This window comes from Mesoplodon mirus (assembly GCF_964341445.2).
Source record: "Mesoplodon mirus genome assembly, chromosome: 9".
NCBI lineage: Eukaryota > Metazoa > Chordata > Mammalia > Artiodactyla > Ziphiidae > Mesoplodon > Mesoplodon mirus.
Window position 1 is genome coordinate 114,579,937 of NC_138985.1, and position 15,763 is coordinate 114,595,699.

General features: G+C 51.8%; 1 protein-coding gene across 1 annotated transcript in view; it reads right to left on the bottom strand.

Moving 5' to 3' along the window:
* PTPRN2 (protein tyrosine phosphatase receptor type N2) overlaps window positions 1-15,763 on the bottom strand; it is a gene marked incomplete at its 5' end in the record, with an annotated part of 710,841 nt that overhangs the window by 101,331 nt on the left and 593,747 nt on the right. The window contains one exon of the mRNA XM_082632697.1: window positions 9,530-9,742. Coding sequence (XP_082488823.1) covers window positions 9,530-9,742 — 213 coding nt within the window. The remainder of the gene's footprint in view (window positions 1-9,529; window positions 9,743-15,763) is intronic.

Consider the following 15,763-nt stretch of genomic DNA (forward strand, 5'->3'; position numbering starts at 1 on the left):
TGAGACCCTCTTGGGTTCTAGTTAGAGTGTATGTTGTGCTGGCTTATGAAAGACGTAATTCTAAAAATATTCCTTTGTTGGTTATTCTTCTGCTTCACTGTCTTTAGAAAACAATGAAAATGATAAAATGCTTACCTATAGAGCAAACCCAAAATTTTAAACTTTAATTGGATGATTTACATCTAGTTACATATTGACACTAACACCCTGTGCACGCTAATAATCCCACATCTGTCACACAAACTCTTCTAGCTGATTTGCGATTAAACATCACAAAGTCAATCCAAGTTGAAACCTGTGCTTCGTGTCCCTAACCCTCAAGCACCCTAGAGAACTGTGCGTTTTAAAGCATCTGGACTTACTTCCTGACATAATCATTTGTGAATCTTCCCTTTCCTACTCTCCAAATAATCACAAACACAGACACATACAAACATACCCAGACACCTAATTTTGCTGGTTGCATTATCTTTTACATTCAAAAATCTTAAGAGAATACTTTTTCACAACTGTCACCTTCCTAATTGGAAATCACCTTTATGAAAATCTTGCCCTTGCTAATAGAGAAATAACCTACCAAGATTCCATTTTTAATTATCAACAAGTCTTCCAAAGCAGGAAACCCCAATGGAGACTTTAAATATTTTGAGCAACAAAGTTTAAGAACAGTTAATCAGATGGAGAAGAGAAACACTGTTACATAGCTTCTCTAATGTCACAGATGCCGTTACTGTGACGTTCCTGAAAAAGTGACTAATGCTGCATAGACCCACGTGCAGCACAGACAAACCCTGCCTGGTTCCTGAAACTCCCTCTATTCCATTTGTCCGTGACCCTCTCAGATCTGGGCTCAAGCTTCCCCATCGCCTCTCTCTCCTCAACACAGGCTTCAGCTCCAAGAAGACGTCTGTTTGTTGCCCAGCCTTCTGGCTTTGTCTGCTCCATCCTCTCCCAGGCACCCCTGCCTCCATTTCTCTCCGTCTGAGCCCCTCGCTCACCTTCTCTGGGAAGCCCTCCCTGACTACCCCAGGCTCGCTGGGGCCCATCACAGAGCTGCTTGTCTCAAGCACATGCCTAACCCAGTGTGAACCGGTCCTGCCTGTAAACTCCAATGGGAAATAAAGTTCTCTTCTGCCCCTATTGTTTCAGAAACTGTGACTCTATCACTGCAAGAAATAAATTCTGCAAAAAACACTTCCTGGAAGAGTTCTAAGTTCAGCCACGCAGCCTCCCCAAGGCTCTCTGAGGTGTTCATCCCTCAAGGGTGACCCGCACGCCAACAGGGATGCAGACACAGATGCAGGCTCTGGGGGCCACACCCAGGCTGGGGCAGCTGCCGGCCAGGAGTGGGGAGAAGGGAGGGGCGGTCACGGGGCCGGGGCACAGAGACTCCAAACCAAAGGGGCCTCGGGAGAAAGTGATGCTGACGTCCAGTCGTCCCCTGGGTGGGACAGACGGCCTGCATCGGGGGCTCAGGCTCGCGTTGCCCCCCTCCCCCCGCCCCTAAATATTCCTCCTCTGGTGCCTGGAAATTGCTGTCACCGCCCAATGCTCCTGGGCTGGGCTGTGCACTTGCTCTTCCTGAAGCCTGCCCTCCTCTGAATCCGCGACTCCTGTTGCTCTGAAGGTCCGCACCGTCATTCCCCCACGACCACCTTCTGTAGTCTCTTAGCCTCTTTCATGCCAGGTCCGTGATGTGCTAGGAGCTGGGCTTGGCCATTGTTGACAGGCTAGTGCACTTCACTGCAGGTGATGCCACGCGGCACAGAGGCGTCCTCTGGTGCCTGTCAAGTCCGCCTGAGAGTGGATGGCGCCCATCGGGGGTGCGTGAGAGTGCAGTGCCCTTGGGCCAGCCTCCGGGAGCCGGGACCGGGCAGCTCTGTGGACTTCTGCTCTCAGCGGCCTGCCCTGGGCTGTGGTCTGCAGACGCCGCCTGCAGAGAGCTGGGCTCTGGTTGAAGAGGCCTCTGGGGAGCTGCCCTCACCTCTTCCTGGGGACAAACGCCCTCCCGGGGGAAATGGGTGAGCAGAAGCTAAAGATGTTGGGAGACAAGCCCTCAGAAGGGGAGACGGGTCTTCTGGGCCTGTTGAACCTTGCGGAGAACCGTCTTGCTCACTTACAGTGACCCTCGGTCTCTGATTACCTGCCTTCTAGAATTCCTTCCCCACCCTCCTACCGTTTTGGTCTAAATCCCTGTTTAATCCATTTTTCACACTTCCCTTTACTGCTTCAGGCTTCTCCTCCCAGCGCCCACCTTTCAGGACGGCTCAGCATCCTCTCCGAGAAGCCGACGGCAGCAGGTCCCCAGGGACACCTGGCCGCACACAGGCTACCTCCCCCCCAAGGGATGCCCAAGCTGCGCCCCTCAACCGGGCAGGGGCGACACTCGTACTAGGGCAGGCCTGGGGGGCGGGGAGCAAGGGCCCCTTCTGACTGGGGGTGGCCTAGGCCCAAATCCACAGCCCGAGTCCACCTTCCTCTGCAGACAGTGGAATGATGACTGGACCGATCTCCGCTCCTGGACAGACGGGGGAGAAGTGCTCCACAGAAGTCCCTGGAACGCTGTCTCCACACCTGGCCTTCCCCACGATGACTGGATTTCCTAGAACAGTCCAGATCTCCAGGTTTCTCTCCGCTTTTCCCTAGAGGTACACTGCTTTCTTTCCAGACTGTATGTGCCAAGTTTTCATTTAGAAAATGCGCCTGCGTCTCTGGACCAGGGCCTGATGGAGAGAAAGCAGCCCATGCAAAGGCGAGGAGGTCCTAAGTGCACACTTGGGCTGGGAGGGCCAGGCCCAGAGCCGAGCAGCTGAGACGAATCCCACACCTACCGACAGGCACTCCTGAGCACCGCTGTCGCCACGGACAGCGGCCCCGTAAACAGAACTTAGATGTGAGATGCAGTGGCCCCTCCACGACCTTCTCTGACCTTCAAGAGCCCAGTGAAGAGTACAAGGCTCCTTCCTTCCCACCTTGTGGTGAGGAGAGCTGGGCTCAGAGGAGGGCTCGGCCCAAGTTCCAGCCGATGTCACAAGGGTGGGAAGCACGGGCTTGAACGAACTTAAATATTGGGAGAGAAAGAAACTTAAAAAATGGAAAGTGTAGCAAAAGGGAAAGAGACTAGGAAGACCAACACGGACGTGACGAAGAGCCGTGGTCCATGGAGCCGCTCTCAGCGACGGAGAAGCTGGCCCAGCCTCAGAGGACAGCGTGGTCCTCAGCACGAACACTGGGAGGGGCCTCCTGGGACCTCGGCAGGGTCCTGCCCCACACTGTCCCTGCAGCCCCGCCCAGCTTTCCTGCCTCCAGGCCCTGCTCCACAGGTCCACCCTTACTTGGGTCCACAGCCACAGCCACAAGGACACCGGGTCTGAGCTCATCCTCCTGCCTGGCACGCCCCCCATGCACCCGGGGGGCCATCTTTGTGGGTCCCCCATGCCTTCTCCACCCGCCGGCGGGCTTTGCGCCCCTCCCTGTGACCCTGCAGTGTTTGATGTCCACGCCGTGCCAACTGCCCCTTGTCACTCTGGGACGTGCTGCTCACTAGGGCTTCACGTGGGTTTATAGCAAATGAAACCATCAGCGGAGCACAGAAACGGTGCCGACTCTTCCTAAGTCTCCCTCCACGAGGAGGAAGGTGGCGGCGGGGCCATCAGATCCGGGGGCCAGGGAGGGGTCACAGCCTACCCCATGCCACTCCTCCACGTGTACAATGAGCCCTGCTTGCCCGGAGAGGCCACGCGGTGTGGACCAGTGGCCAGAGGTGGCTTTCGAAGCACCTCCATGGGCATCGCTCGGCGGGAGGCTGTAGCTGGGGGCAGAGGGCAGGGACTCTCAGGGGGTCTTCCCGGGCCCAGGGCACCATCTGGGCTGCTCCTCTGGCTTCTGCAAGGTGGAAGGGTGCTCTGATTCTGACAGTGAGTGGGCAAGGCAGACTAGAACATTCCCCGTATTGAAGTCGATTAAAAGGATGCACCTCCCTTTGTCACCCCCGAAACTGTCCCCCACCTAGCAGCCAGTGAGGACCAGACCTCCCTCTCAGACACACTTTCTTCCCTTGGCTGTGACAGAACAAAATGGGAGGACCTGGGAAAAGTCGCCGGACACAGAGGAGGGAAGATAAGCCCCCCTGCTGCCCCCGCTTCCCAGACATAACTGCCTGGCTGGCCTTGAGAAACACTTATTTGAGTAAAATCCAGATCTGCTGACACACCAGGAAAATGAAAACAGACCAGAATAAGTAACACAGGATCCAGAAGAAGCCGCAGAATCCAGGCCTCAGAAATCTTCGTATTAGATGCTCCTGTCTTTTATTTTCAACTTATCTCACTGAGGGGTCTGTTATTTTTAATTAAGTCTGATCTAATTATCATTGTCTGATCAGGGAAGTGGCTGCTATATTAGGACGGCAACATGTTTTCTTTACATGTTTAGATATTTCTTTGGCAATCTTTCCAGACTTCAGCCTCCCCTAGAAGATCTGTTTCCAAATCTCAGGAGCTATTTTTGAGGAACGTGTTGCACAGAAACCAGAGAACGAGCATGGAGTCGCTGCTTTTGGAAACCACATGTTTGAAAATTTAAGATTTATGAGAAAAACATGCTACACATTCAGGTCTTCCAGAAACACGTTCAGGCCCAGAGTAGAAAGGTATCTGGAAGGTTTGACTGAGCTTGCAGAACAGCTTGTTGGCCCTGATACTGATCCCCTGACACTGAACACACAGACAAAAAGCAGGTCCTGGAAACGCTCGAGGTGGACAGGTCCCTTTGCTCTCATCACCCAAAAAGTGAGCGAGTTTTCCTTGGGTTCTCACAAGGCTGCCTTGATGAGCATGGCGTGACTTAAAGTACAGAGGAGCCCAGGCCTGTCTGGGGGTCGTGGAGGCAGGAAGGCCCCGGGCCTCGTCTTCAGCAGCCGGGCTTCTACCTGACAATACACCCCCTTGCAAAACCAATCAGAATTGGGAAAGTTTCGAGTAAATTCTGCCTGTGGACATTGGTACTGCCAGCTACTTCTGCAAAGGCAAAACCTGAAAGATTCCAGTTCTCAGGCTCGACTAGGTTATCACAGAAAGAAATGTTCTTTAATAGCATTTCAGGGCTCCCTTCCATTTTTGAAGCTGGACAGATTTTGCTTATTGGAAATTTGCACACAAAAGTATTTTGACCTGAGAATTTAAACATAAAGCCAAGCCAAGGCACTGTAAGATGCACGGCTGACTGAAATGGGAAGGGCTATGGTAGACACTGGTGGTGGATCAAGTATACCCCAGGAACTCACTGTTTTCCACCTCAACTGGGAAAGGTTTCTGTGCCGACTGCTACACCAAGCACGGGAGATTCACCTAGAAGGGCCCCTGAATCAAAGGCCAGGAGAACAGCCGACTTGGGACCTGCCCTCTCTTTGACAGCCTGGCGCTCCTCGCTCTCAGGGGAGAGGACGGGGGGCCTCTGGGCTCCCGGGTGTGTCAGCCCAAGTCGGGGTGAGGGGACGGTGGCCGTCGTTTCCCCAAGAGTCTGGAGCTAGCGGGCTGGGCCCCGGGCGGCTCTCTGCAGGGCGCCCTCCCGACCGCTTCCTCTCCTCTGGGTCTGGTTCCAAAGGCCCCCAGATACCCAGGGAGCCTGTGGGCATTGGGAGACAAACCATCAAAAGAGGCCTCGCCAGCAATTCCGCAGGAGCCTGTGCCCTCACGTGGGGAAGGGGAGTGGCCACTGCTCTGGGATGATCAAAGCCTCAGAGACACGGACTCAACATTCAAAGAGACTCGGGGAGAGAAAGGTGGGGACGCCTTCTAATCATCTAACTGCTTGTTTCTGCACAGTTTTACCCAATCCCCGTGCGCAGAAGTAGGACAGTGACGTGACAGAACGCAGAATGTGCTGGTAGCCTCGCCTCACAAGCCCGCCAGATGCCCTTGGGGAGCGCGTGTGTGTAAATACACACTCACGTGTGCGTACAACATACGTGTCACGTGACATGCCAATCGGGGGAAAACAGGAATAAAAGTAAAGAAATTGGCTTTTTAGATCAGGAAATACAGACTTATTCCAAATACATGATGTTGCTCTATGTGGAGGACAAAAATAACATTTACTAAAACAATGGGGGAAAGTTTGGCAGCAGAATTCCATTAAAACGTGACCTTTAAGGATGGATTTCAGTTCTTCTACAAGTTAACATACCCAAATCTTTCAAGTCTGAGCAAATTAATCTTTGATAGATTACCTTGTGAAATTGATATCCTGTTACGTGTTAAAATATGAGTCTATTAAGAAAGATGTGATTTTCCAATAGGTAAAGCAAACGAAAATACACACTTACACGTGTAAACTAACTAAGAATCTTTAAAATGCTGACTCTGTCTATGAGATAGTTCTACTTTAAGGGAGAAGAGGAAAAAAATGTTTAAACGTGTTTGCATTCGAAGCTAATAATGCAAACTACTCACTGTTTGGAAACAATTTATGAAAAGCTCACTGATGTTTCAGGAACCCTCCATGAGTCCGCTGGGACCTCAAACCCCAAACCACGGATTACGAGCCTGCAGGGGCGCGGCACAGACCGCCAGGGACCGCAGGGGATGGATACTGGAAGACGTAGACCAGAGCTTTATGAAGGGCCAACCACACGAGGGCCTTCCCACTAGAAGAATCTGGCAACACCACCACTGCTGTGCAGTTTAATTAGGACACGTGGCCTCTCTGGCTCTCTGGGAAGAAGGAATCACACGTCCAGTCCCTCCTCCAGACCACCAGCCCCTCCCCTCCCCTCCCCTCCCCTCCCCTCTCCCCCAAGGCCTGTGCCCTGTCTCCTTGCTGCAAGAGAACACTCAGGTCTTTCGTTTAAAGGGTGACCTCATAGGCTAGTATCAGGAAAACCTATGACACTGCCACCTACCATTCCACCGTTCCAAGGCCACTCACTTACTTCTATACTTACACAATACTCTTTTTCTCCTTCAGAAACTTTATGAAATCAACTGAATATTTCCATCATGTCCCCATGAAATAAAACATAATATTAAATTGTTCAAGTTTCCTTGTAACCCCGTGATGAGAATTACGCTGAGGTGATCCATAACCTCACCTGTATTGTAGAATTAGCAAAGTGCAGAAGTTCAATGATTTGAAAACGAAGCGTGGAAGCAACAAGATACTGTCCTAAAATTATTGTTTTGTGCTTGAAATACTTTAAAGAACTTTTCAGACAGGTTTTTAAACTTGAAGGGGGTCTCCATGGCAGTTATAGAAAAACCTAACAAAGTATGGATACATGAATGAATGAATGCCTGCTTCGTTTACAAATGTACAATCTTCTATGCGTAACGACACTCTTACAAGTCCTTAATCCATGACTCAGCTAGATGGAGAGCTAAAAATCATGACATCCTTATCCCCATTTGCTGAGTGTGTTCTGCTAAAAAACAAATCAAAACACGGCAGCCTGGTGCCAGCATGTTCTCACCGGTAAACGGTCCACCTTGAGGGGGCAAAGCTCCACATTTAATCAAAGTAGTTCCCACAAGGGTGTCCTGTAGTAATTTCAAAACTAAGCCCACCAGAAAATCTTCACAATAATTTCATTTCCAAGTTTTCCTAGATCCTATTTTTAAAGGAAAAGTTTTTTTCTGTGTTCTCCCCCCCACCTTTTTTTATTATTATTAATCTGGATTGAAGAAAAGCACACATTTCATTTATTGTCTGGATTACAGATTCTTATTAAACAAACCAGAGCTCATTATAAAATCAATATCAACTTAACCACCATGCCCCCAGGAGGAACCACATAAAGGTCACTCCAAGAAATTCAAACAATTTTCCTGCTGGAAGGGCATGATTTTAATTACAGATACCATTAATTAGAGATGTCACTGGGAAGCTTTTTTTTCTGTTAATTATCACAAACTCAGTCCTAAGTGTGCATTTGCAACCTGCACTTTTGTCAGAATTAGTCACTTCTGCGTGCAAGTCCAACCTTTCCATTCTATCAATATTCTATATTCGAATTTCAAAGCATATCAAAGGATGCCGTGCTTTCTACAAACCTCCGCCCGTACGATCTGCCATCTCTCACACACCTAACAGAGCTAGTGCGATAATTTATTTACGTCCCGGCACAGGCTTGGCCCAGAAGACCCAAACGCCTACACTGGTCTTGCTCAATAGAATTTCTGGATAAATTCTTACTAGTTTGTGTGACATTTTTTTCCAAGCTTCTTCTTCAAATGTGCTTTTTCTTTTGCTTTGAAGCAAAGCTAGCCCCTGAAATGCCATCTCCCACACATTTGAAGTTGCTGTTTCTTTATAAGAAAAGATCGTACTGACCAGGCTTCTGACCCCCTCCAGAAAACCAGAGGTTTTCTTCATTCAACACCACCACCAAGAGTTTTGAAGTAGGGAAAATAGTACTTTCTGGTCTCTCTTAAGCAGAGCGATTTTATCAGCTCATCCCAGCACCTTACGTGAGACAGGGTCAGGGTGGCTCTCAGACAAGCTCCTGGGGTGGGGGGTGATCTAGAAAGAGCTTGAGCAGCCCCCCAGCAGTGCAACTGTGATGATAGAATGATAATATTTATAGACGCGACTGTAAAACAGGATGCATTATTTACACGACATATTCCATATCACAATCATGTAACTTCAGAAAACAAAGACTACTCCAGTGGGAGAAAATCTTTTACAAAATGTATCGATTGAACTTCAGAAAACGTGATTAAGTAAATTACTTCCCAAATGGGAAAATATACTTGGAGTTGCATTATATTTTATGTTAGAAGAAATCAAATGCCCTGACTGGTATATATTCTGGGCTTGCATGAAGATGTATTTTCATTACAGAACATTATTAAATCTGGAGTGTGTGCTACGGACTCCCAAACATTCTGTGAATTTTTTTTTTATGTCCAATTTTGTCTGAACCTCCTCCCCTCAGTCTCATCGGTTCCAGTTTTTTCCCAGGTGTGTCTGGACTGTTTCTGCATCACCAGTACATGGCTCCACCACTGCTCTCCTGAAGACATCCTTGGTTTACTTTCCATCTATCAGCCTTAGATGCCACTTTATCCAAATAACAGCGAAGGTGGCAACAGATCAGGTCAGAGGATCTTTTCACATAAGACCCCGAGAAAGTCGATGATTTAAGAGACATCTTCATACATCTACACAACCAATTTATCTTGCAACTCTGGCATTTTTTATTAATAGTGGCCAAACTAAGGAAGATAACAGATAATACATAATTCATGTATTATACTTTTTTCACATTTCTAATTAGCAGCCCGCTTTCACAGCTAACATGAGACCATCCCAGAACAGCATAAGATTAATTTAGAGCAGGAAAACTAGGGTTTCAAGGTATTTACATGAATGCTAATGAGAAGTTTCAAATCGTCATCACACAAGAACCCAAACTATGAATAAATGAACAACTGCTGGGAATGGGGGAGGGGCCAAAGACGACTTAAACAATCCGTCCATTCCAGTGGTGAATGGAATTGAAACAGCACTTAGAAAAGTCTCTTTTTACCTGGTAGGCGTTGGTGGCATCGGGGTCCGGGTCGCCCCCAGGTCCCGAGAGCTTCTCCTTCAGCCTATACTGAGGGCTGTGTCGTAGGCAGTAGATGACGCCGGACGCCAGCAGGACCGCCACGATGGCCACGATGGAGACCAGAGTGAGCACGATGAACTTGGTCGAGTCCTCTCGTTCTGCCTGGTGAGGCAGAAGCTTGGGTTTGCTTTTCTGCAGAACAGGAGAGGGAGCAGGTTACTACCCAGTGAATCATGAGTCCTGAAAACCATCCCTTCCAAACGCAACCTAAAACGTAAAGCTCTGGGCTGGCACTGAAACAACAACAGGAGGGCATCCAGAAAAGCAGCCCTCGGACCAGAAGCTAGAGTCATTTCAACACAGCGCACCACAGACGGCAATGTTTTCACAAGGAAAGTCATTAGAGGCATCACTTTTTTTTTTTTCTTAACGGCCGCCGTTTTTCAAACTTTACGATATAAAGTATTTGGCAGCTAATTCACTGCCTTAAGTAAAATAAAGCCTTCGTCCCTTCTAAAGAGGTACGAGGGGAGAGGATGCTTCACAAACTGTGGAGCTGGGGTGGGGGGATCGGAAGGGGATGCCTAGCTCCTGCTGTGGGTAAGAGTACCAGCAGAAGTCCAACCAGCGAGCCTGGTCCTGTGAAGCGTCACGCTAATATTCTTGGCTGTATTGCAGGGAGTTGCCATCCCGGAAGCCCCTCCGCTCGCCTTCCAAGGCACGTCCCCTCGACCCCTCATACAGACCTCGGACCTGGGCCGCGTCTACACCCCGCACAGACCCCGCACTTCACACCTCGGCGCTTTTCCTTGAAAGGAGCCACGAGACAGGGGCGCACTATGGTCCAGGAGTTCACTTCTCGGCGGGTGAAAGGTAAGGGAGCCCAGGTCCGTCGGATTCTCCTGCTTCAGGGGGGCGGGGTGGGGGTGGGGGTGGGTAAGAACATCCTTTCGGTGCGTTGCACGAGTCTCCATGCGCGCAAAGTTGCACAGTGCTCGCCCTCATTAGCTTCATTATAAGGAATATCAGCAACAGTTAAAAACGCCAGGGGACGACAGAGACTCCGGCCAGCACACCCTTCCGCAATTACTCGGGGCATGAATAGAAAGGCACGCCCCCGCCCCCGTCCCGGTTGCTACAAGATGAGGACAATTAGCAAACTCCTTTCCACCACCTAATTTCGCGTGGTAACAAAATGGATTTTTCCCCATGAATGCCTGGCCGGCCTATTCATTATCTCTCTTCTATTAGTAATTTTCTGCTCCGTATTCAGCCTCCCAACTCTTCATTTCCTCCTGTCTCCGAGTGTACACAGGGCCTCTTATGTCAGGCCGGGCCATTTTTATCTTGTAATCATAAAGGCCACCAAAGCAATTATCGCCGGTCCTGACTGGAAAAGCTGGTCATTAATTAGCCTCCTTTTGCCTTCGGTGGCGCGGATTAGCTGGTGCCGGGACTGGGTTAATGGAAACGCGGGTGAAATGAGAAAAGACGCCGGATTTTCTTGCCTGGATGCGAGGCTCCGAGGAGGGCAGCAGGTCCGCCAGCGGCGGGAGGGACGGAGGCGCGAGGACGCTCGGGGGAGGCGCGGAGTGGGGGGGGGGGTCGGGGGAGGGAGCCGGGACGCCCGGGCGGTGGGGCGAGCGGAGCGCGGGGCCCTCGGCCTGGAGGGAGCGGCGGGCGGGAGACCCTCCCCATCCTCTCTCACCCCTCCCCTCGCCCCTCCCTCCCCGGCCCAGAAAGAAGTCACCCGGAGGGCTGCTGGCTGCCAGCCGCGCGGGCCCCGCTTCCCCCCGGCACCGTGTCCCCGCCCCGCGCGGCGACAGGCCGAACCGCAGAAATAAACCGGAGGGACCCGGCCGCGGTGCCGGAGACCCGGGCGGACCGGGAGGGGGCCCGACACCCCTGTGCCCGGCTCCTCGGCCCCCGCGCGGTGCCGCTGGTTCACGCCCGTTCCCCCATGGCCGGTTCAAGGGGAGCGCACCCCTCTCCAAGCCCTCCGGCCCGGGACGCTCCCCTGAGAGGCCGGCGAGGCTCCGGCCGCCCGGGTTCCCACCCCGCCGATGCGCCCCTCCCCCCACTAGCGGCCCTCCGCTCCCGGGAAAGGCCGGCTCCGAGCCTCCGCACATGAGCGGGGACAACAAAGGAGGGCGCGCGGCCCGCGGAGGGGGCGTCCCACTAGCCCCCCGCTCGGCGCCCCCAGCCGTCACTGCATCCCCCACTCCGCCCCGGCGCAGGCGACCGGCGGCCCCCGCCCCCCCACCAGGGGAGCCCGTCCAGGCGTCGGGGGGACCCCGCGCGCCCACGTGGCTGACCGCGCCCGGGTACGGGGCGGGGACTTCCCGAACCCTCCTGCCCCGCGACGTGAAGCGCACACGCCCGCGGTGACCAGCCTGGCTCCGAGGGGACGCGCAGCGCCTCGGTGGGTGGCCACCACCTCAGTGCGTAGCCGACGGGGCGGTCGCCAGCGCGCGGAGGACTGAGGACCTCCGGAGGGTCCGGCCCAGGCGCGGGGTCTCGCTGGGTAAGGGGCACAAGCGTAGCCCGGTTGTCGCTCGGTTCCAGGTGGGAGGCCGTGAACGCGCAGGGGCCCCCTAAGGAGGCCGGCAGCGGCGACTGCACTTTACCCTGGCCCGGGTCTGGGGCGGCAGGAGAGACCCCGGCGGGGCGCTCCCCCGGGAGGGAGGCCGGGCAGCCTAAGCGTCGCCGCCCGGCCGGCTCGGTCCTTTTTGCCGGAAACCGACGGTCACCGTGACCCGTACGCTGCGCTCGGCCGGGGAAGCGGAAAGGGGCCTGCTCGGCCTCCCCTCACGCAGCGCTTGGAGTTTACTCAGAGGTCAAAGAAAAATGTCAAGGAGGGTGACTGCCCGGGTCCCTCCTCCCTGGGCCGCCCCCCCCCCCCCCGCTCTGTCTCCGGCCAGCTGCGCAGCCCCCGCTGGGTCCCAGGTGCTCCCGGGGAAGAGGACGGGACTCCACGCCCACTGAGCCCCACTTTCTACGGTCCCGTCCAGCTCCCCGCCGCCTTGGCCGGAGCTGCCCTGCAGGGAAGGGGTGGCAGTGGTCCTCCCAAAGCCAGGAGAGGGGTCTGGTGAGGCTGGGGAGGGCGAGCAGCGGGTCAAGGAGGGGCCTGGACAGCGGGGGGGCGGTCAGGGAGGAGGGTTCTGACCAGGAGAGGAAGGAAGCCCGTTGGGGACAGAGAGCGACGCGCCGGTTTGGACCACTGTGACGCTGAGGCCGCAGGATCTTAGGGCCCGGCTGGGAATCCTGCCTCGGTTGGAACCCGAAAAGTCGCTCTTCCTTGGGGCGCCCTCGATGACTTCAACGTCCTACCTAGTGCTGTCGGGAGGGTCAAGCGGGGAGGAAAAACTCTTGGCTGCAAGTCAGGGCTGAGGAATCCCGGAAGAAACAAAAATTCATACTTTTTTTAAAAATTAAAGAGCGTGAACTCCGTCCTCGGCACAGTGATTGAGTTTAAATAACTATGATTATTGTATATCCTTTCTTTATTGTAGAGTTAAAAAAAATCTTAAGGGACCCCTGCTAACCAGGAGATTTAAGAGAAAGCAATGGGTGCCTTTGCTTAAAAGTGAGTCTGACCCTCTGTCCTGCCCAGGAGTGACCTGGGTCCCTGCTCCCCCAGGCCGAGAGGCTGTAACTACAGGTGCTTTCCTGCAGTCTTGTCCTGGGGCTGAGCCCTGCCGAGAGCCCTCCACTAATTAGAGGCATCTTGTCAGTCTTGACTTGAAATTGAAAGAAAATAATGTTTAAATATTTATGACTTTGACATTTACAGTCAGGCCGCCTCCTTCTGTACAGTGGCAGCTTCCCCCCTGGAAAGTTTGGAGCAGGGGAGGGGTGAGGGGGAAGGTGGAGGAAGCAGCAGTCCCAAGCAGCCTGGTCACACAGGGAGCACAGGGTGTCTGTGTACCCCAGGGTGCAGGCGACACATATACAAGCACTTAATACTAAGTTGCAGAAGCAGGAAAAGTATGATTTTTATAATAATCAGGAAGAGTAAGTCAACTTCATATCAAGAGTAAACTGAAGCACACTGCTTATTTCTTCCACTCAACCATCTCCACCTGCAGCTCCTTGAACTTAGAATATAAAATATTGCAAAAGCTGTGATTTGAAATATGCATATGTGACCACAGAGGCCATCAGTGGAATGGCTCTTAGCATCTGCAGACATTGTCCTGACCTATTTAAACGATTTTGATCTGTGCTTATAAGTGAAGGTGCATGGGGCTTCCTTTATCTTCTTTGCCATTTATGGCAAAATACCTTCAAAACTTTTTTTTAAAGCTGTCCACGTGGTAAGCCTAAAATAAAAGAAGAAAGAAGAAAAAAGAACATTGTATACCCACACTTGATTGCGAGGCAGCCGCACAAATATAAAACTTTATGGTAAAAGTATTTGTTGACGGGTAGAAAAATTTAGCATTTTTCCAAGGCTGTGCTATGCAACCAGTTAGCAAGAGTAATTCATTATCTAAATCACTGACTTCAATTTTAAAACACACTTGTACCCAAAAACTTATGGGCACAGGCATGCAGCAATTTCATTGATACTAAACTTCTAACATTGTTGATGTTTTCATTTGCATCATTTCTCAAGAATTTGATTTGCAAACCCAGCCTTATCCCGTGTTCCTGTGCACTTTTATGTTACTATAATTGTAAAGATCTTTTTCTCTGTAAAATTTAGAAATTAATTTTAGAGACTACTAATGAATGGTTAAAAACAAGTCTGTCTTTGGTTTCCCAGATGAACCATCTTAGAATTATTTGGAAATTTCATGCTAAGTTTACTAAGATATATTTACTAAGATATAGTAACTATCACTTTAAAGCTGATCAAAATTTTAAACAGCTTTCAGGCCACAGGAATGACCAAACTTAAAAATATTGGGGGGGGGGTATCTTAAAATATTTTTAAAGTATTTTTTTAAAGCTGTTAACTGAACTATTTTTAATTTGGAACTGGCCACAGAATTCTAATAAATGAGAGAAGTCAGGCGGAAATAATCATGTATTAATTCTCTGCATTACAAAATCTTTTCAGAAGCTATTATCAGAGCAAGAGGCATTGCGGTCTGAATTCAGGGTGGGAGGAATCCTTTGTGCAGCTGAAGGCTATTGTTCGTTTGTGCAGATGAAATTGTACTTGCAAATCTGCCATTCAAGTAGCCAAAAAAAAAAAAAAAAAGCTTATATTGGCAAAAGAAAACAATCTCCAAGAAACAATTATTCTTAAATATAAACCTCAATGAAAATAAAGTGGGGATATGCTGTTTTAAAATCGTCTATTTGTGAGGTTTCGTTCAGGCATAGGCATAAAAATAAATACACAAAAGATTATAAATTGTCTGTTTGCATCTTTAAGCACTCCTAGAAGATCAGTTTTGGGGAAATACTGTTTTCAGGTGTCAGGGAAGATTTACGATATTTATGTTTAAAGTGGGAAAAACACCCCCGTGTGAACTAATTTTTAGCAGAGCTTGATAAGCAGCAAATTGTCTCGGGGGAAACAGAGGGCGACCCTCCGAGAAGGGACCGACGTGGCCCGGCCAGGGAGAAAGCCGGCCCGGCCACCTCTCAGGCTCCGTCGGCATGTTTATCGCATCCAAACTCAAACCCGACCAATAAGCTTGAAGCGCGGCCGGGGGCCCGCGCTGCAGAAGCGTACGGTCGACCCGCGGCCTGCCCAGGCCCGGGCGCGCGCCCCCGGGGTCAGGCGTCCCCTGGGTCACCCGTGCTCTGGAAGTTTTCCCTCCGCAAGAAGCAAGCCCTTCTCAGCACTAGGGTTTCTGCTTCTCTCCTTCGCGGAGGCTTAGAAGCCGCCTCTGGGAGGCTCGCCTGGCGTCGCGGGTCAGGACCCTGCCGCGGCGCCGCTCCGAGCGCGGGTCCCGGGGGCGCACGGCCGTTTTCGGCCTCTCCCCCTCGACAGGCCCCGGCTTTCTCACTTCTCGTTCCCAGTCCCTCCCGCCTTTCTCCTCTATGCGATCCGCACCGAGGTGGGAAAGATCGGACCGCAGCGCCGGACACAAAGGGTCGAGGGTTCCTGGGAGCCGCGGTATCCACAGCGCGGAGGGGTCCCCAGGCGGCCCCAGCCCGCTTCCCGCGGGGACAGTGCGGGGGGCCCAGCCCCTCCCGCCACAAAGCGCGCCGGCCGCAGGGCAAGGATCAGTGTGCCCAACGACGCCCGCCCAC